The sequence below is a fragment of the Mustela lutreola genome, chromosome 9 (genome assembly GCF_030435805.1).
Source record: "Mustela lutreola isolate mMusLut2 chromosome 9, mMusLut2.pri, whole genome shotgun sequence".
Taxonomy (NCBI): Eukaryota; Metazoa; Chordata; class Mammalia; order Carnivora; family Mustelidae; genus Mustela; species Mustela lutreola.
The window spans coordinates 41,475,409-41,502,500 of NC_081298.1; the positions used below are offsets into that span (position 1 = coordinate 41,475,409).

Consider the following 27,092-nt stretch of genomic DNA (forward strand, 5'->3'; position numbering starts at 1 on the left):
CCAGCAGTCCCACCCCTCCCTCCCCATGGGCAAGCTTGCAATGCTCACTTGCGTGTTAAAGAGAGCAACAGTGGCTAGGGGCAAGAGTAGCTCAGTGCACACACACATGGGTCTCCCCTGTACGAGGCTCTCGGGGATAGAGATGTATGATCATAGCTCTTGCCCTTCAACGGCCCACGATCGCCCCACATGGGTGGGAGCAAACAGCCTCTTAAAAGCAAGGCCATTTGGGGTTGGTTGAGTGGCCCACCCCACCCCAGGCATGGGAGGCCAGACCAAGGAGAGATCTGATATTGGTTGACATGGTAAATAAAATGAAGTCATCCAAAAAGGAAGTCCAATCACTGCCTAAAGCAGCAGCCACATTTTGTATACTGGGAGACAAGCGGGTCAGGTGGGTCACCAGACAGCTCTTTTCCAGGATATTCTTGGAACACCCAGCCGAGTCACACTGCCTTTCCCAGTGCCTAAACACCGGCGGGCTTGATGAAGATCTGCTCCCTGCCTGCCCTGGCTCTCACTCTTTTTCATGCTGGTCAGACACGGAAGATGCTATGCCACATCTGCAGCTTCTGAGTGGTGATGCAACGCACAGGAGCAAAGAAACAATATAGAGGAAGGAGCCACACTCCAAGCAGATTTTCATTTTGCCATTACCTAGAAAATGTCAGGCATCAATGGAAAGCAAGCACACCGACATCATCCTGGGCGTCTGGCTGCTGGGGCGTCACTAGTAACCACACTGCCAGCTAGGACTCCCAACCTAGGAGCTGCCCAGCTTTGCTGCACACACGAGTCTCCCAGGGGCTGTAAAATTCCTGCTGCCCGGCTGAACCCCATCCCAGTTAAATCCACTCTCTGGGGTGGGAAGCCATCAGTGGAGAGGTGAGGCCAGTATCCTAAACTCCTGGTTTCTCACTTCCGCCATTAAATGTCTCAGAAGGGCAACCAGGGCCTCCCCAACAATCAGTCGTCACTAGCAAAGCCCAAAGGAGAACACAAACCATGACCATGGACCTGCAGGAGACCAGGTGACAGAGAGAAAGACCAAACAGGCTACCAAAACACTCAGCAAAGAAGAAAACACCTTTGAGCCGAGACATGCAGAGTGCACACAATCAGAGCAATGTAGCCCAGAGTTTTGCAGTCCAAAGAGCCAGGTTCACATTCTACATCTCTAACTGACCAATTCGTGGATGACCACCAAGCCAGAGGGTCAAAGCACACAGTGAACAACACGCTTACGCAGAAGCAGTTGCTGTCCTTAGCATTACCAGCACTGTTTGCAGAAACCACTTTGGGGCTGCATCTTTGAGGAGCCTCCTCTCCACCCAAGACATCTCCTTCTTGGTCTTTGCGGCAATACAGGAAGGACTAGCATCTCTCGGCATTTAGTGAAACTCAAGGATGCTTATGACGCAACAGTGGGCCAAGCCAAGAGCACTCAAAGACAACAGCTCCCCCAAATACTGGAAACACCTGTAATGCAGGAATGTTCTGAAGCGAAGAGTTTTAAATAAAGCAAATAAAGGAGAAAGATTTTTTTTTTTAATTCCAGTGTAACTGACATATATGCTAGAATAGTTTCAGGTGTACAATACAGTGATTCAACAATTCTATATTTTACTCAGTGCTCATGATGATATGTGTACTCTTAATCACCATCACCTATTTCATATCCCCTCACCCACCTCCCCTCTGGCAAACATCTGTTTATTCTCTATAGTTAAGAGTCTGGTTTTTGTTTTGTCTCTTTTCTTTGTTCATTTGTTTTGTTTCTTAAATTCTACACAAGTGAAATCATATGGTATGTCTTTCTCTGATGGATTCCACTTAGCCTTATTCTCTAGAACCATCCACGTTGTTGCAAATGGTAAGATTTCATTCTTTTTATGGCTCAGGAATACTCCATTGTGTATATATATAACCACATCTTTGTTCATCTGTCTTGCTATGGACACTGTGGCTGCTTTCATATGTTGGCCAGCATAAATAATGCTGATATTAACAGAGGGGTCCATGTAACTTTCTGAATAATGTCTTCATTTTCTTCGAGTAAAGACCCAGTAGTGGGATTACTGGATCATATGGTAATTCTATTTTTAATTTTTTGAGGAACCCCCATACTGTCGTCCACAGTGTGGCTGCACCAATTTGCATTCCCACCAACAGTGCACAAGTGTTCCTTTTTCTTCACATGTTTGTCAACAATTGTTATTTCCTGTCTTTTTGATATTAGCCATTTTGGCAGGTATCATGTGGTATCTCCTTGTGGTTTTGGTTTGCCTTTCCCTGATGGTAAGTAATGTTGAACATCTTTTCCTGTGTCTGTTGGCCATCTGTATGCCTTCCTTGGAGAAATGTCTGTCCATGCCTTTTGCCCATTTTTTAATTGGATTATTTGTATTTTTGGTGTTGAGTTATATAAATTGGATATTGACCCTTTATCAGAAATTTCATTTATAAATATCTCTTCCTATCCGGTAAGCTGTCTTTTAGTTCTGTTGATTGTTTCATTCGCTATGCAGGAGCTTGTTATTTTGATGTAGGAGAGGAATTTTAAAAATTCATTCTAAACCCGATGCTTTTCAGCAGCAACCCAAGGCTAGTACTGGTACACCCTGTGTTCTAGAATAGTTTAATTAGTTGTCAATACTTTAAAAATCAGTCTGTGCAACTCTGAGTTTCTGAATTTCTGAATTGTCCTGCAATATGAGAGGACACAGCACTCCTGTAACTACACTCCACAGGACAGCAGAAGGGGAGTTGATGCGGGCCTCCCCCCGCAGTCCACACAGCTCAGCGGCTCTCCCCAAGCTCCCCAGACATGGGAACTGAGACCCCCACAGGAAACTGAGAGACTTCAGAGATGGGGTTAAGCCTCAAACAGGGAAGAAAAAAAAGAAAAACTTTTTAAGATGACTAATTGGCAGCAAATCTAAAGAATCATATTGTGGCTTCTCAAACTTCAGGTGCTTTTTGTTGGATTCTTATCTTTGCCCACCCAAGGTGCCTCTAGGGACAAGAGCAGTGACAATACTGGCTGATGTGATGAAACCAATCAAGCTGACTTTTCACAAAAAAAAAAAAAAAAAAAAAACGTGATTTAAGCCAGCCAGGAGCAAATAAGGTTTTCTAATTTCTTCCTTAGGCTTTCTTAAAGAAACCACCAGTGAGGGGCTTTCTGTCTCATTTCCTTCTGTCTTTAAGGCATAAACCTTAATTTTCAATCCTTCCAACTCCTTGCCAGGATTTCCACCTCCCGAGACCTTCACGGTAGGCAACTTTGAACAGTAAAGCCACTGGTCTCCAGAGCTGCACTGCTGGGGCACTGTTATCAGATTCTTAACACTCGAGAATGCACCCCAGACTCCTTGAAACTGAATACACTACCACGATTTATGCAGAAATAAAAGAAATAACCTTGTCATCAAGCCAGAAGGGCCTGAGGTAAGAAAGGCCTCTGATATCATGATGCTCTTTGAAATAACACAGAGGGAGAGAGCAAAACAGGTCTGGCCTCATTTCTGGGGCTCAGCTGACCCAACAGTCTATGCACAATAAAGCAGGCCCCTCCTCCAACTGCTATATGAGGGTGAAGGCAGGCTCCAGTGGCACCTGGTGTAATACCTGCACCTCTGACTTGGACCTCATTTCAGAGGAGGAGGGAGAAGGGGGCTAGAGCTAGCATGCAGGGTACCGGCACTAGCTGAGCCCTAGCCGAGGCCTCAGTCTACAATCACAGGATGACATCAAACGTGCGGTTTTACTTCTGTTTCACTCAAGTCTTCAACTCTCAAGTAGCACCTTTCCATCCTTTCATGATTAATTACGCTTTCTAAGTCAGGCTCCATTCTCTGACACACTGAGCCCCCTCACGCTTCAGGGCTCTGCTCCATTTGCATTTTCAAAGCTTCACAAACCCAGTTCAGCACTTGAAACAGGAAGCTCTTGAACACAAGTGCAAAGAAACAAGGCCCTTAACTTCCCACAAGTCACATGGGGAAGGGGATTGAGAACAGCCGTGTGTGCCTCTGACAACAAATGAGTGGATAAAATCACATCGAGCTGAAGCTGCAGAGAAAGCAAACTGCCGGTATTGTTGTAGCAAATGCATTATTAACACACAGCCATCAGAAGTTCCTTCAGCTCTGCAAATGAGGCCTCTGGGCCTCCCACACGCTGTTCCCTCCACCTGCTACACTTGTTGTTCCTGGCTAATGCCCACTTCCAATCTAGCTGAGATGGTTCTCCCCCCAAGACCTTCCCTGATGCCCCGAGTCAGAATTAGATTGTGCCCCTAACCGCAAGCTTCCGTACACAGCACCACAGGAGCTGGTCCAACAAAGGCACAGACTGTGCCTGGATTATGCGCCAGCACATCCCCACCATGCAAACCAGCAGCCTGTAATGATGATGGGGGCTCGGAAAGGACAAGTATATTCATCATTACACCAGAAAGTTATCTGCCTTCTTCACTCTCATTCTCTCACAAGTACACGGTAGAGTCTTCCAGAAGCTAGAAGACATGTGATGAATCATTCCGATGGCTAACGCAATGTATGCTTACGTACATATTCCTGTGTTTTATAATTTTCTGTTTTAATTCGTAATGTGGTAAACAACAGACTGATGTAACCCACAAATTTTGGGGGGTCCTCAAAAGTTCTGAAGATTGTAGGAATTAGAGAACTCCTTGTCCAGCACAAGACCTGGCACATACCCTCAGTCATGGTAGCCTCCTCTGGGGTATTCTTCGCAGCCCTCAGAAGGAACCCCACTCCCACCCTCATTCATCATGCATTGAATACATCATCATCATCTGGAGAACTTGGGAGGCTCCCTTTGTTTCTGTGGCCCACCCTACATCAAGAGCTACTAGAGAGTAGGAATCACACCCTCAATCACCTCTGACCAAAGGAAAGGGCTCAATAATAGCTCAGTAGGTAGATAAATGTCAAGATCACCATGAAAACATCTGCTCTTCACAAAGCTAAGCCTAGTCAGACCTCCAAGTTCAATTCCAGCCATAATGCCTTACCTGCAGACTTGAGCTCATACTGACCTTCCTTTCTCTGAATACCTACTGTACTTTATTATCTACACAGCAGAACGGAATGCTTGGTGACTAGTGGACTTTGTCCATTCATTACTGAGCTATGTAACATTGTGCATCACCATCACGATGATGAGGGAGCAGGAGGCTGGCTGAGGACAAAACAAGAGCTGGCGCCTTGCACCCCCCCCTTTCATCCGCTCCCCTCCATAGGTGTAGCATTCCTCAGGCACCCTGACTGCCATAAAATGATAAATAGTTAACTTGCTGAGATCACAATCCTACAAGACAGGAGTCTCCCTTGGTTTGCAAATGTCCTTGAGATTACAACAAAGAAGTTACCTTATCAATAGCCCAATTTCCAAAGACACAGAACTCAGTTTCTCAAGCCTAATGTCACCCTCCCCTCCATAAAAAACCGAAGGAGGTGGAGGTAGAAGGAAAAGTAAATAAAGTTAAATTTCTTCTAAACCTAAATCTCATTAACAAGGATGCTTGATAGCAGGAATGTAACATTCCACCAGACTTCCAATTGTCTTTACTTGATAGCAACTAAGCCTTCAATATCCTGATAGTATTCTTTGCCCCAATAGCCCTTCTGAACACCCCTTTGTCCTCACCTACCCAACTCCTGTGTATATAACCAACCACCCCTCACAACCCGGGGCAGCAGCAGCTCTTCCTGCCCACGGGTCCTGTCCCCGTGCTTTAATAAACCACCATTTTGCACCAACAACGTCTTAAGAATTCTTTCTTTAGTCGTCGGCTCCGAACCTCCTCACCCCACCGAACCTGACTTAGGTTCTGGGACTTCATCAACGATATCCGTGTGAAATCCCAAGAGGTGCAAGAGAAAATTATGTTAGGACTGATGGTGCCTGCTCTACAGCAGGGTACAAGCACTCTGCAGCTGTCAAAATAACCTTATGAATAAGGTATTACTATCCCCACCATAACAAATGAGGAAAGAAGAGCTCAGGAGACTGAGGCATCCTTTAGAAAACCAAGCAGGTACTTAGGAGCAAAGGCAGGAAGTAGCCTGAGGACCACCCAATTTACCTGCCCTCCCCTGTACTGAGGACTGTGGGCAAGTGTGCGTTTATGGACAGGGCAATCTCTGCCTCACTAATTTAATCAAGGAACCATCCAAAGGTGTCCCTCCAAGGAAAAGCTGACATACAAAGAAAGCAGTTTCTCGTATGCAGAAAGCACTGGATGTCTGCTGAATGAAGGAACGAATAAATGAATTAGAAATGGCACATCGAGAACTACAAACCTGCTGGAAAGGCTAAGGAATACAGTACAGAAAATAAATCAGATGTACCTAGGACTGATTCGTGGTAGCTGCCTCTCAAAAGGCAGAGCAGAAGAAAAGGAAAAAGGCAAAAGACAGCAAAAGCAGAAACCACCACAAAAGCCTCCGACTCTTCAAAAATCGAAGGAGAGAGGAATTCCAGCCAAGATGAAATTACAATCAAATCAGTTCCATAAGCACTTATGTTCCAGGAAAGGAGGAATGAATTCCTTCCGCTGATTCTTTAATTCATTTACTGGTCATCAGAAAGAGCAGAAAATCTGAAAACTACTTGTTAGTAGATAGTGCAGACTAAGTTATCACTCCTCCTGGAAAGCAGCTACCCTTGGGGGAAAGGAAAGAGCCTGCCTTTGCAGGGTTTCCTCCCTTCCCTCCTCACTCTCCTCCTGCCTTCCTCACGGATCCACTGCCCACAGAACATGCTGAGCATCAACCCCCATCTCCCTGACTCACCTGCAGTGGCTGTCCATGTTCCACAGAACAAAGGCATTGACCTCAGTACTAGGAAGGTCTTCTAGGTCCCCTAAGCCAAAGCTCCTTTAGCCTGACACTCTAGTCTGGTGATGAGCCAATCAAAGAAATAGCACAGCCAGACAGCACCACGCCTACCTTCTCAACAGAAGGGCTCCCGGCCTTCTCCATACACCCCTCAACTCAACCTTGCCACCACAAACCAGCTGGTCACTCATTTGCTAGCCTGAGCTTCCTGAAGACACAGATCATGCCCACTGGTGTACCCAGTGCCTAAGCACAATGCTTGGCCCTTCATAGGAGGCCAGTGAATGTCTGCAGGGTGAATGAATCATGTACACCTTACACCTCTTGCTCAGATCATCCCACTTCTGTTCTTGCCCCCTTATAATCCCTTCACCACCACTGGCCTTTGGACAACTAAAGTCAAATCAGGTCAGTCTATTCTCTCACTCTTCCAGTGGCCCTGACCACACTTAGAATAAGTCTAAGACCTTACCATGGCTTACTGAGCTCTACATGATGCACCACACTCCCCCATCTCACTGCACAGGAGGTCCCACTGGCCTTCTATATCCAGTGCATATTCCAAGCATGCACTTGCCACAAGGCTTTTGTACTTGCTATCCCTTCTACCTAGAGCATTCTTCCTAGATATTCCCATAGTTCATCACCTTCTTTTATCTATACGAAAAGTCCTTCTGTGACCACTGGTGTCTATGGTTACCTACTCCTTTGCTTTTTTTTTTTTTCTTTATAGAACTTTCAGCTACCTGCTATTACATACGATCGTTGTTTCTTCCCTAGACCTGTGCTGTCCAATATAAAAGTGACCAGCCACATGTGGCTAGTGAGCACTTAAAATTCGATTGGTCCAAATTGAGTTGCGCTATATAAAAAAACACACTAGACTTCAAAGACTTGCTACAGAAAAGTTAAAATACCTCATTTATACTTATTCTATTGATTTCCCATTGCAATGGCATTCTGAATATAATGGGTTAAATAGACGGTTAAACTTATTAACTTCACCTATTTTTCTTTAAAGATTTTTATTTATTTATTTGAGAGACAGAGAGAGAAAGAAAGCACATGAGCGGGGAGAGTGGCAGTGGGAGAAGCAGACTCCAAGCCAAGCAGGAGGCCCGATGTGGGGCTGGATCCCAGGACTGGGAGATCATGACCTGAGCTGAAAGTAGACACTTAACGGACTGAGCCACCCAGGTGCCCCTCACCTATTTCTTTTTCTTTCTGTAATGTGGCTACCAGAAAATCTTCAAGTACATAGGTGGCTGACACTGCCTTTCTATTAGACAGCAGTATACTAGAATATAAGCTCTCCGAGGGCAACCACTTTACCCATACTATTTGACAAATTATCTCCAATCTTTGGACAGTACCCTATACACACAGCTGCTCAATAAATACTTAATGACTGAAAGATTTTCCTTCTGCTATGACTCTTTCCATCTTACAAGGTCCAGATCAAGCCTTCCCAGTCCCTGGAAATGGGCCGGGACTGCCCCCACTCAGCATACATTCCTCTGATACCCAGCACAGGCTCCCACACAGTTAGATACCCAATAAGCCCAAGAATTAACTGAGCACCCATGGCATATTGGGTGTTTTTAGGTACCATCTACCTCATCTAATCATCACAGTAACATGGGGTAGGGGGCAGAGGGAGGACAATTACTCTCATGTTTAAAAGGAGGATCTGAGACCCAGAGAAGAAAAATGACACACCCAAGGTCACATGATGAGCAAGTGGTGAACCTAGAAAACAAACCCATGTCTTTTGGCCCCAGCCCCGGCACCTGCTCTCCACCCAAGGCCCAGGCTGGCAGCCAGCATCACATCCACAGACATGGTCCGGTTGGCCTGCACAGTGAGCTGTTTGCTTGTTTGTTTTAGCTATAATCCTTGCTAACATTTGACCAGTCCAGGTTCTCGTTTTATTCAACAGTTGAACACTTGCTACATGTCAGGCATGAGAAAGAAAGCCAAGAACTAGACAGAAATGGCCCCTATCCTCATTAGAGGGATTCAGACAAAATACAGATAAATAAGGAAAATATGTAACAGGCCAGGTTCTGAGAAGTGTGATAAAAGAAAAAAAAAAAAATCAAGAAGAGGGATAGGGAACACCAGGGGTGGGAGGTGCTATTTTCACTGGGATCACTGAGGAGGTGACATCCGCCTAAAGGAAGGAGGAAACAGGACACGGGGACATCTGCACCACACTCGCACCAGATGGAAAGGCTAGTGCAAAGGTCCTCAATGGTATCACTGGCTAGAACAGAGTCCTCTCTCGAGACACAGGGTGCAATAGAAATAAACACGTTTCCTTTATAGTACAGAAATATCACTGGAAAGTGGTATCCCAACCAGTCACTAAGTCCCCAGCCTATAAAGTCAAATAGTCACTACAGTTCCCAGCCTTCCTAGTACCCAGGTGTGGCCATGTGGCCAATGGACGGTGGGCACCAGTGATGTCTCTCTTCCACACCAAAGAGGACAAGAGATGGGTACACTGCCCCATCCTCCACCTCCCTTCGGCTAGCTGGAGAGACAGGACAATGAGGCTCCAGGAAATAGAAAATCACCTGCTGACTGGGAGCTACACTTGGTGATCCGCTTTCATGAGCAAAAGATAAATGTCTTGGTGACTTTAGTGTGAAGCCATTAAAAGGGGGGAACCAGCAAGTACGCCTCCACTCAGGATTACCTCCCCAACTCTGAAGTTGAGAATCTGCGGCTGCTTATCCCGTCGTCTGTGCTCAGAGTTTGTAATGTGGATTGTGGCAGGCCTGTTTGGTCCTTGTAGGCATTGGGTCTGTGGCCCCTGTACTACAGATTTAGCTAACTATGCCTAAAACTGACCCCTTGACACACCACTGAGACCTGCCTTCCCCTAACTCACTCTGAATTCCAGACCCTTCCACCCCATCCAGGATGAAAGGTCCCCACACGTCCTTTTCAGTTTGACATGTGGAACAATTAATACAACCAAGGTGTTAACAGCTCAAACTGTCTATATTCCAACAAAAGATGCCAGGAGACGTAATTCCTCAACCTTTCAAACGGACAGAGCTATATCAGGGGAAATGTTACCTATGCTTACCCTTAGTATCATACCAGCTTAGGCAACGTGGACCCTGAGAACAAAACAAGTTTAATTAAGATGTTTCACAAGACAACTAAATGCACTGTGAATCCTGGCCTGCAATTCAGACCTGAAAAAAGACACTAGTGGGGCAATTTGGGGAATCTGAATAAATCAGATTAGTGAATAGTAATGTGTCAATGTTAACTTTGTTGGGTTTTAGTTTTATTACAGTTTTCTAAGGTTATAACATTTAGGGAAGTTGGGTGAAAGCTATGTCTGTGCTACCCTGCAACTTTCTGTAAATATTCCAAAAGGAAAAAATTTCAATATTAAAATAGAAGAAAAGAAGGACCACATCACCTGCAGCTGGGTGAGGGCAGGGGTTGGGGGAGTACTCCGTTGGTGCTCAATCCTGTTCATGTAAGAAACCAGTACAGCACTTTTTTTTTTAAAGAATTTATTTACTTATTTGAGGTGGGGAGGGGCAGAGGGAGAGCGAAAATCTAGGGCAAACTCTGTGCTGAACAGAGTTAAGGGCTTGATTTCAAGACCCTGAGATCTGAACCTAAGCCAAAATCAAGAATCAGATGCTTAACCGACTGAGCTACCCAGACACCCCCAGTTCAGTGTTTCATTGTTTTTTTTAAGATTTTATTTATTTATTTGACAGAGAGAGAGATCACAAGTAGGCAGAGAGGAAAGCAGAGAGAGAGGGGAAACAGGTTACCTGCTGAGCAGAGAGCCCGATGTGGGCCTCGATCTCAGGACCCTGAGGATCATGACCTCAGCCAAAGGCAGAGACTTAAGCCACTGAGCCATCCAGGCACCCCCAGTTCAGTGTTTTAGAAAGGACAGAGTTCTGGCTTCCAGGATGCTTAGCAGGTTAGACAACCCCACCCCACCCCCCATCAAAACAAATAAGAAGAAGAAAAGAAAAACACCTTATTTGGATAACCATAGATGAGCTCCAGCCCCAGGACTAGTGGCATTTTTCTCACAATTGTCTTTCAATCTGATCAAGTAGAGATAGCTCACAGGGAAACACTAACCTGAGGAAAAGGAAGAAAACAGACCAAAATCTATTTTTAAAAGCTTGGTCGCTGCAATTTTTCTCCCTTTTGAGCTAGTCTTCACCACCTTGAATGATTTTTTCTTGAAACCTCCCTGGGGAACTTTAAGTCCCACTAAGAGGGAGCTCATACAGTGACTTACCTTTGCCCCAACCACATTTTCTAAGCAGAATCACTGTGATGGTTTAGATTTTGTTAATAAAACCCTGAAAACAAAAATCAGCAGGTGTAACCTGGTGAGAGACCATGAGGCCATGAGGGCTCAAGAAAGCAAGCTCTTCAGAGTGGACATCCCATGGTGGGTTCAGAATCCTAGACTCTTAATAGTGAAAATTCTCCTTCTAAACTTGATTTATCCTTTTGGGATCAAGAGCTCCCCAGCTTCCTAGAGGAAATAGAATTGACTTTCAATCTAACAACAACCTAACTTCAATGTTCTCTCATGTTTAAAAAAAAAAAAAAAAAAAAGACGTTATCAACTTCTGAACAATAAATTCACTACACTAGTGTTTTTCAAATTGCAGATCATCAAATCAATTTAGTGGGTAACAACTATGTTTTTTTCCTTAATGAAAACAGTAGAGAATAGAAAACATCAGCATGCATTGAGTTGATAAATGTTTTACTGAAAAAGTCTGTAAAGTCCACAGTCCTGTACAAGCATCATCAGCCTTCCAAAACATAAATGTCCTCTGTTTTAAGTATGATAAATCCTTTGCCACTAAGTTGGGTAAGTGGAATGCTTCAAATGAATCTTATATTCACAATAATTTTTACCAAAATATCTGAAATGGGTTCCTATGGGGAAAAACTAGGGTTACAAACTGAAATCAAAAACTTTTCCCAAAAAATATCTCCCTCAGATATTTATCAACCACAGACACCAGGTTAACCCGTGGTCAAGGTCAATATCACCATTAAGGAGACAAATTGACACCATGAACCCTGGCATGATGCGAAATGAAGAAAACAATACGTGGTGTTCTCACCAAAACTGCATTTCCAGTTCAGTCATGATAAAACATCAGAGAAAACCGAGCTGTGTGCCATTTCACAAGCTAACCTACTGGCACTCTTCTGAGACCAAGGAGCTGTCAAGACCACAGAGGTTAAGGAGACACAGCAACTAAATGCAATATGGAGTCCTGTACTGGCTGCTGGAACAGAGGAAGAACAGTCAAGGTAGAACTAGAATCTAGCTAATAGTCTTGGACTGTGTTAATTTCTTGGTTCAGGAGCTGTACCATGGTTATGTAAGATGTTAACATTAGGGGAAGTTGGATGAAGTACATACAGGAACTGTAAGTCTAAAATTATTTGGGGATAAAAAGTTGAAAAGAAAAAAAACCTTTTTCTGAAGAAAGGAACATGAACGTTCTGTCCCATAAACTATGCATCATTTAAACACAGTAAGTGTTTTATCGCTAATTCTCTAACCTTAAGAGATAAACATAATGAGTATTCGATGTGTAATTTGCATGTAATTAACTAATACACAGGGAATGCTCCGGAGCTGTCATTCTTCATCCAGGCTCTTTTCAGCCTGCTTTCATCTCCCCTCTCTTCCTAATACCCAACAGAAGGATCACCAAAACTCCCTTTCCTCCTCACAGGGAGCAAGGAGAGACATCTTACAGATGCCGGGCTAGGAAATCCTGATTCCTTGTAACAGACGCTGGGCTAGGGATTCCTGATTCCTTACAAGCATCCACAGCTGAAAGATGGGGAAGAAGGACAGGAGAGGTGGCAGTTTTGGATTATTTATTTATTTATTTATTTATTTGACAGAGAGAGAGATCACAAATAGGCAAAGAGGCAGGCAGAGGCGGGGTGAGGGAAGCGGGTTCCCCGCTGAGCAGAGAGCCCAATGTGGGGCTCAATCCCAGGACCCTGAGATCATGACCTGAGCTGAAAGCAGAGGCTTAACCCACTGAGCCACCCAGGTGTCCCGAGGTGTCAGTTATTAAGTCAATAAATATTTTCTGAGAACCCATCTCTGCCAGGAACGATTCTAGGTTTGGGGGAAATAGCCATGAGAAAGACTGACAAGGTTACTGGATCTCACAGAATTTACCTGTAGGGAGTCAATAAAAAAGCAAACAAACAAAAATACATTCATAGGTGCACACACATGCACACATACATAACCTCAGTTAATGGTAAATGTATGAAGCCAGAAAACCAGTGTTATGTTCTAAAATTGGAACCTGAACCTGATCCTTCTCTGGTCCCCAGTTTTCTCATCTACAAAATGGAGCTAACCATATTCAGCCCTACAGATCTATTGCTAGGAATTAAATTAGACAGAGACCACCTAAGACTTAGCAGAGTTCCTAATAAGTGAATGAGTGGCTAGCAATAGTAAATGATGGCAAAAATCACTTAATCAACACCATTACTGAAAGCACATTCTCAAATGACTTTAAATTCTACATATCCCCCTGAAATTTGCTCTAAGTGTCTATGCTGATCATAGAAATAGCCATTTCCCCTCTACTATGCAGCAACAATGAATAATGAATGTATTTGGAAATGGACAGAGCAGGAAACAAGCGCTCAGCACAGAGCCCAGCAGAGTGAGAGAAAGCTTCCAGGCCCTGCTCCTGGTAACCTCCTCTGCGCCTGATGTGAATCAGCAGGCTGAATTCAAGGGAACGATGCCCACCTTCCCATGAAGGACTTTATCCTGGACGGTCTCTGCAACTGGAGCTGGACAGAAGGTAGTCCAAGCCACCAAAATAAACTAGAGGCTCTCGGTCCCAGGGAAGAGTGCTGGAGACTGACTGTAAGGCACTATCACATCCTCCCCCAGGCTGCAGGTGTTTAACTATAACATTTCCCTTCACAAAACAAGATTGCATCCCACAAAAACAGCAAAGGCTATTGAAATACTTTACAAAAGTAATCATGAAATGAGGACATACAAAACAAATCAACTTTAAGCCAAAGCACTATACATTGCACAACTGGACATCTCTAAATAACTTCTGACAGACAGACAGAAAGGCAAACACACTGTTGATCTCTCTCTCAGCCACAGCCTCAATGAATAAAACAAAGCAGAAGTTAATACCAAATTAGCTTATTTATTTTTTTAAGATTTTATTTATTTGACAGACAGAGATCACAAGTAGGCAGAAAGAGAGGGGGAAGCAGGCACCCTGCTGAGCAGAGAGCCTGATGCAGGGCTCAATCTCAGGACCCTGAGATCAAGACCTGAGCTGAAGGCAGAGGCTTTAACCCACTGAGCCACCCAGGTGCCCCCCAAATTAGCTCTATTTCTCACCATCCCTCCCGCCCTTGTCCCAGGAGCCTTCTTCCCCCAACCCTCTACCTCTCTACCTGTTTTGTTCCTCTCCCTTAAAACAAAAACAGACACACACACCACAATTCTCCTCTGCCTAGCCCAGGTTTACGATGCCCAGGTGAGGGATGGGGCTCATGCCAGGCCCTAGGCCCCACAGGAAAGAGCAGAACAGGAATACTATCTACTGAGAATTACACAAGAAATTAAAACTGAGACATTTCTTTCTCTTTTCCTTTTTCTTTCTTTTTTTATTTTTAATTTGAAAGAGAGAGAGACACAGCGAGCTAGGGAACACAAGCGGGGGAGTGGAAGAGGGAGAAGCAGCCTTCCCACTGACCAGAGAGCCCAATGCAGGGCTTGATCCCAGGATCATAGGATCATGACCTGAGCCAAAGGCAGATGCTTAATGATTGAGTCATCCAGGCACCCCAAAACTGAGACTCTTCTAAAACATAGAATACAGAGCACATGGAGCCACAACATTATTATACCCCAAGGCTTCTGGAAAACTCCACCATAACCCCAGGAGAGAAGAGTAAAAAAGGGAAAACTATCTTAGTATTACTCCAAATGTAGTTCTGACCCTGGGAAGGCCCGAAAAGAGCCTAAGTGATTCTCAGCTGTCCCTAGGCCACACTGGGATTCAGTGTGCTACAAAAAAAATTTTACTTGTGCTACAAGTAAAATCTACTTGCCCAGGACACAGACAATTATGCAGTTCTACTAAACCCCTTCCTTCTTCAGTACTGTCCTCCTTGGTAACCAACCTCACTTCCACTACATCAACTATAACCTCTAAGAGACCCACATCCAAATGTGCATTACAGAGCTGACACCTCTTGGGTCCCTACTGCCTGGTAACCCCACCAGCAGCTGGAGCCAACTCAACTCCCCACCATGTCCCTCCTCCCCAACCAGCTCATGGTGGCATCCTGACTTTAGGAAAGGCATTCTTCCACTTAATAGCCCAAACCACTCATTCATCTTTGAGTCTGGCCTCCCTGTGTCCTGCTGATTGGTCTTCAGGATGTCTCTTGCAAATGCAAACAGGAGGGTATAAAACAGTGTATACATTATGTTGCCACACAAACATGGAAAAATGATTGGATCCCAATGCACCAAAAGTTTCCATGAACCCCAGATCATGGAAGTTGAGCGATTTGTCTACTTGATTTCTTTGGTACACTTTTCTGTAGAACATACGTTTTTTAATAAGCATGTATTATTTTCACACTCAGAAAATACAGTGAAAGCTTCTTTAGGATTTTGCTTACAAGTCTTTCCTTTGATTGTGCCCTTCTCTATGGTTCCTATTTCCAAAATGGAGACACGTATGCTAGGCCAAGTCACCAGACTGGGGCTTACCATCCAACCTAACTGCAGTTTCAACCTCCCCCAGAATGCAGTTGACCATCGGTTTTCTGGTCAACACCACTGAGGTAATCTGTCACATGGCCCTCTCCATCCCCCACAGGAAGACAAGGTGATCCACCCACTAAGACTGTTCTTCTCCCTCATGGAAGGTGACCTTGCCTGAAACAATCCTTTCCTTTCTTCTGTTAATCACTTCTTGCCCCAACCTCCTGTCTATAAAAACCTTCCATTTTGTACTCCTTGGAGCGCCTTTCTACTTGCTAGATGAGGATGCTGCCTGCTTCACGAATTGCTTAATAAAGCCTATTAGATTTTTAATGCATTTGGTTGAATTTTAACGCCTATTAAAACCCCAATCTAGTCCAGAATCACACTGTCATAGGTCATATTTCAGTTCCTTACGGTCTTCCTACACTGACCTCTGCCCACTCATACAGGCAGTTAGGCCCCGGGTCTTGCATCCCTGAGAACAATAGGAAAGTCAATAGGATAGTAATAGTGCATAAAGGGTACTTAACACAGCGCTTGGCAAATAGTATATAAAAGGTCATTTCTGCTGGTCCTGGAAGCACTTCCCTGCACTGCTATTAGATGAAACTTCTGAAGATACTAAATGGCAAATGAGAACCTTGTTTTTAAACCATCAATAGCCTCCAGGATCTAAAAATAAGAGCCAATATTTATAGAGCACTTGCTTTGAGGCCCAACAGTGTTAGCGTAAGTGCATTCAGTCACCATCTTAGCCCTACAGGGAGGGTCCTGTGAAGATTTCCATTTGCACATGAAGGAACTGAAGCACAGGGCACTTCCATGCCAAGGCAGGAAGCTAAGAAGTCATATAAATCTGGGACTCAAGCCAGTTCAGTCTTACCATCCAACAGAACTTTCCACAATGACGGACAAGCTGTGCATCAGCCCTGTTCAATATGTGGGCTACTGAGTATTTAAAACGTGATTAGTGCAACTGAGCAACTAAATTTTAAATTCTACTTAATGTTAACTGAAATAGCCACATGGGGCCAAGAGCTACCATACTAGCCAACGAACTGGAGAATGAAAGCCCAAACTCCCAAGATAACAAAGGGAAGTCCTCACAACACCCGGTCTACCTGCCTCTCAACTAATTCTTACACAAAGCTTCAGGTGGTCTAAGACCGCTGGTAACTGTATGCGTCCCTACTTGTCTTTCAGTCCCCTGCCCTCCTCTCATCTAAGCGTTTTGTATAATGGAGGAGCTTCAGAAATGAGAGAAAGATTGGTTCAAGTCCAGACTCCAGGCACTGTTAGGTGAGGGCTCTCAGTTTCACCTCCAAATGGGCATAAAAAACCCTCAGTCACTCAATCGGTGGGAGCAGGAAAGGAAGTTGCCATGGTAAGAAGAGAGCAACATGCCTGATGCCTGGCAGCATCCTGACAGATGTCTTCCATCCCTAACACCAAGCCGTCCACTGTCTTCATCAGAGATCCAAGAGACCATCGTGAACTAGTCCCTGACACTCTTAAAATGAGAAGAACTCAGTATACCCTAAAGAGGCCAATCCCAGTCAAAATACCACTGGTGGTTTTTTCTTTCTTCTCTTTTTAACATACTAAACATGACTGTAAATTCCACCTGAAAAGGTAATGAGAAAGGAAAGCTAAAAACAGTCAGAAAAGGGAAGAAATGAGGTGGTCTTGCCTTATCAGATAAGAAAATATATTTAAAAAGCTATCACCTGGCCTGTTGCCAGCACTCAGGAAATACTTTTTTGGTTTAAAAAAAAAAAAAAAAAACCTCATATATTGTTATTGAATAAAGTTACAATCATTAAATTATTTAAAAAATAACAGTAATAACAATAACTAATCTTTACAGAGCCCTTGCCGCATGCCCGGCACTGCGTGGACAGTGTTACCCACATATACGATCTCATTTGAACCTCACAACAGTTGTTCTTCACATTGCCAAGTGCAAATCATTAATAGATCTTGAAGTCAATTTAGTGGATCTAGAAATAGCATTTTTTTAAACAAGACAATAGAATAAAACAGGACAGAACAGAAAATATGAGTGAATTGCATGTAATACCTTATGAATCTTTTACATATCCACAGAGCTTCGATTTCAAATGTGTCATCTGTGTATCATGGTAAAAGAAATATATGAAGAACGACCTTGCCTCACAACCTATAAAGTATGGACAATTACTATCACCCATTTTACAGCTGTAAAAACTGAGGTTCAGAACAATTAAGTCTCTTGCTCAAATTTCACCCAGCTTGTTAATGACAGCCAAAACTGGAACCCATGCGGTCTGCACTCAGATCCCAGCCCCATCAACACTGGCAAATCAATGGGACAGGATAAATGGCACTAGAAAATCCTTGGTGGGGAGGGCGCCTGGGTGGCTTAGTTGGTTAGGTGTTGGACTCTTGATTTCGACTCAGGTCATGATCTCAGGATTGTGAGATCCAGTCCTGCATCGGGCTCTGCACTGAGTATGGAGCCTGCTTAAGAGTCTCTTCCTCTGCCCGTCCAGGCCCCACCACTCTCACACTCTCAAAAAAAAAAAAAAGAGAGAGACAGAATCATCTAGTGTTTTCATGAAAAAACAAGTGGAACCAAAAGGAAATGGACAAATCAGTTACCAAATCATTATTTTTGTTGGAACAAAAAAAAAATCTCATAAAATTATAAAATATGACACCAGTGTAAAAGAGAAGGACCGGCCTAAGACCAATGGAAGAAATTGCAAAGGAAAGGAATACATAAGATTACATACATACATAAGGCATAAAAAGACAATACATAAATGTTAAAATTTGCCCATAAAAAACTATGAGCAAATTGTTTTGGCAAAGGTTTTACTCGTTTTCAAAAAGTAGAGCTGTTGACTATGAAATTGACTTTGGGCAAATTAACTATGTTTCCCAATCTGTACATGGCATGACAGTAATAGTCTGTACCTACTAAGACTGTTACAAAGATTAAATTAGATTTTGTACCAGTGCCACAGAGGGAACTCTTAGCAAAGGCAGCTGCTGTTATGTGATGCAAAGTAAGGGCTCTTTCAAAATTACTTCTGCCACATAACCCAAAGCACCAGCGTAGTAAAAACAAAGGCATCACATCTTAGCCTGAATCAAGCACTGGATGTTTGTTTGCAAGAAGCAGTTATGGCAAAACCTGGCTCAGAAGGTCACATCTCACCCTGGGCCTCCACCCTTTTAGAGCCTGCAACAGCATTCCTTACCTCCCAATACCCCAGGTCTTTCCTTCCTGTTGGTTGCTCCCTCTTTGCCTAAAGCTCCTCTAAAGATTGAGAGAGCAAAAATTTTACATCTGCAATCCCATGTTCATGGATGACGCGTACATCTTTGTAAGTAGGAATATAATCTATAAAACAAATTCTTAGAAAGAAAACTGCCCAATCGGTAGGTTTATAAATTTCTATTCTTGAGAGCTACTGTCAAATTTCCCAGTAAGAAAGTTTCAGAGGTTCTGACTCTTTATGATTTCATCACCATTCCTTCGCCAGCACCTGATGTTCAGTCAACATCCACCAACCTCACTAATAAAAAATGGTTCCTTACTGCTATTATAAATTTGCACGTCTAGGTCAGGTACTTTTGGCTGGCCATTTGTATACCTTTTTCCATTTCCCTGACAACTTCTGGATCATTGTCTCTCCTTGAAACTGCCCTTTGGAAGATTACCAATGTTTTTGTCTCCAAGACCAAAGACCTCATCTCACTCACACCCTCAGGGCACCATCTTGGCAACATCTGACACCAACAACCACCACCTCCTTCAAGAGACACTGCTCCTTTCCCTGCCATGACAATTTGCTGTGCTGGTTCTCCTCCACGAAGGGCAAGCCAATCTTCTCCCTATAATTCTAAAGAAAAGCATATCCCAGGATCCAATCCTCTTCTTTGCACTGTAACATTTTTTAACCATATATATATACACACACAAATATTTGTACACATGTAAACATATGTGTGCACGTGTGTCTATATATGCATATATATGTGTAGATATACATATCTCTATATATACATAAAGATAAGATTTTCTCCTCCTGAGAAATCTCACTGTAACATTCTTAAACTGTCATCTACATGCAAAAGCTTTCCCAGTGTCCATCCTCAAATCACCTGAGACCTAAACCCATGTTTCTAACAGTCTACTGAAGACCACCAGAGAGATGCCCTCCCCACACTTGAGATCATCAACAGGGTCAACACCAGGGCAGCACTCACTGTGGCAACACTATGCTTGTTCATGACACTTAACTGCATCTCATATGACTCCACAGATCTAAGACAATACACCAACCTCACTATTCACCTTCCCCAAACCTCTTCCACCTCCTTGACCATCAAACCTTAGTTAATGGTTCTATGTTCTTCCCCTTTCCCCTTCTTCCCATCCAAGGATCTGCAAAATCCTCTCAATTCTGCCTGGAAATCATCTCGGTGTATCTAACCAGCCTTCCCGTTTCTGCCTTTAGTTCAGACTGCCACTTCCTTGGGTCTTGCCCTAATCCTGATGCCACCACCAGAGTTCTCTTTTCAAAGTACAAATACCATCACTTCAATCTATCACCTCAAAGCACATGGCTTTTGAACATTTCCTGCAGCTCTCCATATAACTGTGTTCCAGGCCTACATTGGCAAAGGAATGCACTTGGACGAACACTTCCAACCAGCCCCATGTTTTAGAAGAGTCCTGCCAGTATGTAGTCCCTCCCCCATTAGATACTGGGCTCCTAGAAGGTACTCATTAATCCTCACTCACCTTATCCCCCCTAAAGCACCCAGGACAAGGCTGCGCATTTGGTAGGTGTTTTCTAAAGTCACTCACTACAATCTTCTAGAATGTGTTCATGTTATTCCAAAAAGAAAAAGGAACTTTATATATGTAAATCCAAAATAAAAAAAAGTCTTTTTTTAAATCATCTAAATGACTTTGGGGTCTGCTTGTCCTGTATGACTGGCTATACATACCAACATCCGTATTCTCCTTGGACTTACATAAAAGCCAAACTCTGGGGCACCTGGGTGGCTCAGTGGGTTAAAGCCTCTGCCTTCGGCTCAGGTCATGATCCCAGGGTCCTGGGATCAAGCTCCACATCATGATCCCAGGGTCCTGGGATCAAGCTGAGCAGAGAGCCTGCTTCCTCCTCTCTCTCTGCCTGCCTCTCCACCTACTTGTTATCTCTGTCTGTCAAATAAATAAATAAAATCTTTTTTAAAAATAAATAAATAAAAATAAAAAGTCAAACTCCTTCCCTAAAAAGTTTTACAAATAACTTAAAATGACAAAAGCACTGGTTTTCTACATCTACCAACCAGAATAAAGATTCCCTATTTGCCAACAGAAAAAACAGATTCAGGTGAGCCAAAGAGGATTCTGGCGATCACTTGATTTTATGATCTTCAGATGCCCCAATCAGCTGTCAGAACTACCAAACAATGACCTCCACAAGTTGATATGAGAAAGTGTAAAGGCCATATGGTAAGTCAAATATCCAACAACCTGACAGAGAAGCCAATAAAAACAAATGGCCTTGCGTGAACTGGGCCTGTCAACTCCGAAGGACACATCCTATCTAGGTCTACTTCATTCTTTAAAATTAAACCAATTTTAAAAAGTAACTCTTCTAAAGCATCTTTCTATACTGATTATAAAGAGGTCATTGAGAAGGGGGATTATTTTTCAATGAATAGTCAAATCATTCTGAAAAGCATTATCTTGTAGGAAAATACAAGATTAGATTCTAAATGTGTTTATAACTCTTCCCCACTCTTAACATCAGCGGATTTCAAACACGTGTGCCTAAGTGTCCTTGATTTTTTTTTCCCCCCTGAAGTGAAAACTTTGCTAAAGTTTGCCATCCACTCTTGAACGTGAAGTTAAGAACTGCTCAGTTACCGATTAGAAGTCAGGGTTCACATTCAGGGAGCTGACATCATCTCTCACTAAGCAATTAAAAACATTGTTGTTAATAAGGAACTCCTGAGTTGACACAACTGAGGGGAGTTCGCGCGAGGGCTGCGGTGTCCCATGACCACTCTTACATCCACCCCCTAACAAGGATTTCAAGCCTTCATGAAAGTGATCCTTTGACGCTTCTGAAAAGAGGGGAACACGTAAACCTCCACAAGTTATTGGGACAGGAATCTGGCCTCGTGAACTCTGGAGCCCCAGGGACTGCAAGAGGGCAGCGTAAAAGGGACAGCAAAGCGTGAAGTGCTCCAGGCCCCCAGAGGCCACGGCCAGGAACCAGTGGGCCAGAGACCGTCCCGGGACACTTAAGTCCGGGCTGGCCCTTGAGGGCAGTTGGAGACTAAGTTACTCCGGGTGGGGGTGCATCGGGGGGCCGCCTATAGCCGCCCCCAACTCACCTGCGATTCATGGGCCGGACCCTCACGGCCACCTTGACTGATGCCATAGCTCATCCCGGCCCGGCCCGCGCAGGCTCCCACCTGCCCAGTGACCCGCGGCCGCCGGCGACTCTCGCGACTCTGCCCTCGGCTCCCTCCCACTTCCCTCCCTCCGCCCCCGCCCCTCTGCTCCCGGCCGGACCCGGCGTCCCGCGGCGGCCCCACCTGCCGGGCGACTGAGCATGCCCAGAGCGCTCCGGCCCGCGTGATCCGCGCGCCAGGGTTTGGCGGCGGTCGGGCGGCGCGGAGGGGCGGGGTTGGCATGCCAGCGCGCCGCCGCCCGAAGTCGCGGAGTCGGGAAGAACCTTCTTGCAGGAGGTGACCTGTAAGTCACCAAGGGTTACCGGGGAGGAGTGATTTCAGGAAAGCCGCACCCCGGCCTTACCACCTGAAAAACGGGGGAGGAGGAAGAAGAGGAAGGGGTCGCAGTAATGTAGAGCCAGAGCAAAGACCTCAATCCTGGGGCTCCGATGACGGAAAATACCGTTTTTCAGGCCTTAACAGGGACCTGGGTTTTACCCCCATCGTGCAGGAGTTAGCGCATCCGATGTACAGAGCAAGAAGCTGGGGGACAGAGATTATCATAGCCTGTTTGTGGGGAGCACCGTTCACTAGGGCCTTCTCTGCTGCATTCTGCCCACCCCAAGTGTGTGTTTTGGACCCCTCAATTCAGGGACACCGAGAAATGAAAATTAAAAGGGTGCTGGATCTTTAAAAATGCTGGTGAGAATGGCTACATTGTCTGAAATCAGATCTTCATAGGACTTTTTGGCACTTATGTTACAGTTCCGTAGTTTGTTTTGTTTTTTCAGTTTCGGGTTTTTTTTTTTTGTTTTTTTTTTTTTTTAATTTATTTGACAGAGACCACAAGTAGGCAGAGGCAGGCAAAGAGAGGAAGGGAAGCAGGCTCCCTGCTGAGCAGAGAGCCCAATGTGGGGCTGGATCCCAGGACCCTGATATCAGGACCTGTGCTGAAGGCAGAGGCTTTAACCCACTGAACCACCCAGGCTCAATCATAACGTATTCTTGGGAGAAAGCGACCTTCTCTTTACAGCTTAGGACCTAAGAAATCCTAAGAGGGCAGACATAGCCTCTTCCTGAGTCCTTCCTCACTCCACTCCCCCCACCTTTCCTGAAGAATGTGAATTCATTCATTCAGCCATTCATTCATGAATTTCTGCGCACTCACCCAGGAGCCCCGCTCTGAGCCACAGGGTTAGGCGCCGGCCATAACCAAGACCTGAGCTCCGCATTCCTCCTACTGCCCCATTCCGGGTCCCTGGGGCGCAAATAACCCACGCCGGTCCAAGCCCCAGGACCCCCAGCCCCCCCTCGGGCAGCTGACAGGAAGCCAGGGGCAGTGAAGCCTGGACTGCCAGTTTGAGCCCCAGCTCCTACACTAACACTAGCTTTCGGTGTCCTCCAGCCTACATTGCGGGTTCACATCTTGGGCTTTTGCCTTTACAGCAAATTGAAAACTGCATGGAGTTGGCTAATGCATTAAGTGAGATGGTGTCGGCAGACGTGACCCACTAGCGTATGAAGTCATTATTTCACCAATTTTCCTGAGCCTGGCGGCTAGCTTGGAATTGGCATCCCATTTGCTTCACAGCCCTGTAAACCCTAGGTCCCCCCGGCTTTGAGCGCGCAGAGCTGTGTGCGGATTTGACCAGTGCGAGCTGCAGGAAATCAAGGAGAGCCGGAAACTGGACCGGGCCGCGCCGAGCATGCGCGATAGGGGCGGGCTGGTTCGAGGCCCCTCCAGGGCCGGCGCACCGCCTTCGCTACCCCAAGCAGGGGCGGGGTCCGCCTTATATGGGAGCTGCTTGGGGACAAACAGCCGCGCGTCTGCCTCCTGGGAGGGGGCAGCCTCACGCTCGCGCGAATCACAGCCACCAGTGCTCGCGACCACCCTACCGGGGTCGGATCTGGGCGCACGGACACCCGAGGGGCCCACGCCCTGCTGCGCCAGAGCTCAGTTTTTAAAGACAACGAATTAAACTTTGCAGGAGGAGTTCGCTTACTAATCAGAGCGATTTGCTGTGCCTGGGGTTTTATTTGTTGGTTGGTTGTGAGGTTTAATTCAGTATTTCGTTCTTTAATTTTTTTTTTTTTCCAGCAGCCTACCCATGCCTATAAACCCACTCCCCTCTTCTGACATTGCCATTTGACACAAAACAGCATCGTAGCCCCGCGGACACACTAGAACCCAGATGTCTGGCGTGGAGATTTTGACTAGACGGTTAGGCTTCAACTCACAAAGGCACCCAGCGGTGGGGATGGAGTATTTTACTTGTTTTGATGTAGTTTATCTGGGTCTTCATTTATTGTTCTTCTTTTGTCTTTTTCTGATGTTTAGCAATCTCTGTACTGTCAAATAGTTGTGAGTGATTGAAACTCCCTGAGTCTCAGCCTGTTCATTTCAAAGTGAGATAGCGCTGTAATAGAATGTTCACTCCTCAAAATATTTGAATCATCTTAAAATACCATCAGAAGGAAAAAAATATATATACAACATCCCTATCAGCTATATATCCAGTTATGTATTTCTTCCGCCAGACTTTAAGGAATAAAATTGATTTACTCTCTCACAAACATGACTTTTAAAAAACCTTGATAAACAGCAAACAGGTGCACTTAAATTGGAACATAGGATTCAACCGACATCTCAGAAACCCATCTGTTTTCTTATGTGCTAGAAATACCGACCTCAAGCATTCTATCACACAATACATTTAATATCTCCTTGTGGGGGTTTCTTACACTATGGAACTTAAGTTGAATTTAGGGGCAATGTAGTTGAGCCAGTAAACAAAAATGAGTTCTCTGGTCTTCAAACAAATACATAATAGACTCAGAGACAGAAATTACAGATATCAAATCCAAACCCAGAACCATTTTCATTTTCTAAGCCATAAAATACAAAGGTAAATTTAGAATCTTAAAATACTAAACATTAAATGCAAAGATAATTTGAAAAAGTGTGCTTTGGATCCTGAGTGTGAAACCTGAACAGCAAAGTAACAGTAAAGATAATCACAAAGTCATGCATAGAAATTTTGCTACAAAGCTATAGCAGGTAGCTATGAATGCCAGGTTTTACAGCAGAAATGAATGAAGAAATCACAGAAGGTTCAATTTAATAGAAACGATCACCCTAAATCATAGTCATTTCATATCCGAAGATGAAAAAAAGATTGTTTCGATTGCGTACAACTATACCTGTGGTTACAAATAGTTCAGAATTTATGGACTCGGCATCTGTGACAGCATTTCAACTACTCAGAGTGTGAAACCGTATTTGGTTGAAGGGATGGGGAAAAGTTCCGTGGATGAGCTAGCTTTGAAGATGGGCCTCGCAGAAGGGATGGAATTTGAACTCCAAGATGGGTGAGGAGCTGACTTCCAAGCTGGAAAAAAATACACTGAACAAATGTTCAGCATTGGGAAAGTAGGGGAATAGTGAGAAAGCCTCTTTACCTAAAACAGAGTGTGAGAGATTTTAAGATAGTTACAAATGCTTTCCCTCCTACACTTACACATTGCGATGTCACAATGCAGCAACTCCCCAAGCAGGGATGGAGTCTGTTTCACCACCTTTCTAATATGGCTGCCCTGGTATCTTGCTCACAGAATGCTGCAGAATTAACTGTGTTACTTCAAACCTAGGTTTCAAAAGGCCTTGCATCCTTGCAGTCTCACTCCAGGGACGGTGCTGCTGTCGTGTGAGGAAGCCCAAGCCAGCCTGCTGGATGATGTGGTGACCTAGTCAAATCCAGTGTCACAGCCAATAGCCAGCCAACCCCCAGACATGGGAGTGGGGTCACAAGGCCCCAGCCCACCCCTGCCAACTCATTAGTGGATCATAGATGAATGAGTGAGGGCAACCCAGAGTCACAGAGCCCATCCAGACCACTTGTTGTTGACTGAGGGGATCAGAATATTCCACCCCCAAATATGCCACTTTAACATAAGAATTATTTTAAGCTGAAGGCTTAAGGAAACTCAGAAAGAGCTCTTTTCCCTCCCCCATCTGCTTAGAAGCCAGAAATAAAATCCCCTTTGTGAAGGTGCTTCTTCTCTCCTCTCCCTCACCAAAAAAAGAACAGTCCCTATTACTGGAAAGAGACTAAAAAAAACCCTTCATCTTCCATTAGTTTCCCTCATATATTTACCCTTTCATAATACACTGCCTGGAAGCCCAGGCCTTTTTCCTTTGTCTAGTCTCCTCTGCAATTTATCACTCTTTGTTAAAATGGTATAAAGTGCCTAGGTCTGAGCACTTTGGGGAATTTCCATTTCCTTTCTGTGATGCCCTCCATGTGCAGACAAAATAAGCCCTTTCTCCTGTTAACCTCTCTTCTGCCAGGTTAATTCACACACCCCAGGTTGTAACTTGAGAGTAAAGAAAAAGTTTTTTCCTCCCTGACAAATCTCATGAGCAAAATCCCAATTTGTTGCTTAAGCCATTTGGTTTAGGGTATGTGTGTCTTATAACCCACATTCAGACACATCCTATCTTATATAATGAGAAATGTTTTCAATGGATATGGGGATTCGTGAGACCTTTACTCATATAGAAATATGGGTGACAGGGCGCCTGGGTGGCTCAGTCATTAAGCATCTGCCTTCCGCTGGAGTCAGGATTCCAGGGTCCTAGGATTGAGTCCCACATAGGGCTCCCTGCTCAGCAGAAAGCCTGCTTCTACCTCTCCTACTCCCCTTGCTTGTGTTCCCTCTCTCTCTCTCTGTCAAATAAATAAATAACTCTTAAAAAAGAGAAATATGAGTGATATAAAAAAAAACAGCTGTGACCCAGGACCCTCATCAAGGGCTTTGGTTGTATAATCTGGAGCTAGAAGAGTCTTCATGGCCATTTCTTATGTTTACACATGAGACAGGCGGGCAGGTTCAGAGCAGCAATGAGACTATGGCGATCACTTTCACCACCCACCCAT

General features: G+C 44.6%; 1 protein-coding gene across 4 annotated transcripts in view; it reads right to left on the bottom strand.

Annotated features, from left to right (window-relative positions):
• KIF16B (kinesin family member 16B) overlaps positions 1–22,269 on the bottom strand; it is a 279,324-nt gene extending 257,055 nt beyond the window's left edge. The window contains exon 1 of one of the 4 annotated variants that reach the window (XM_059134083.1): positions 22,096–22,267. In XM_059134083.1, the coding sequence (XP_058990066.1) occupies positions 22,096–22,142 (47 nt within the window). In that variant the 5' untranslated portion in view covers positions 22,143–22,267. Of the gene's footprint in view, positions 1–22,095 lie in introns of all 4 variants that reach the window. The other 3 variants (XM_059134082.1, XM_059134084.1, XM_059134085.1) reach the window with 3 other exon arrangements.
• Between the last annotated feature and the right edge of the window lie 4,823 nt (positions 22,270–27,092).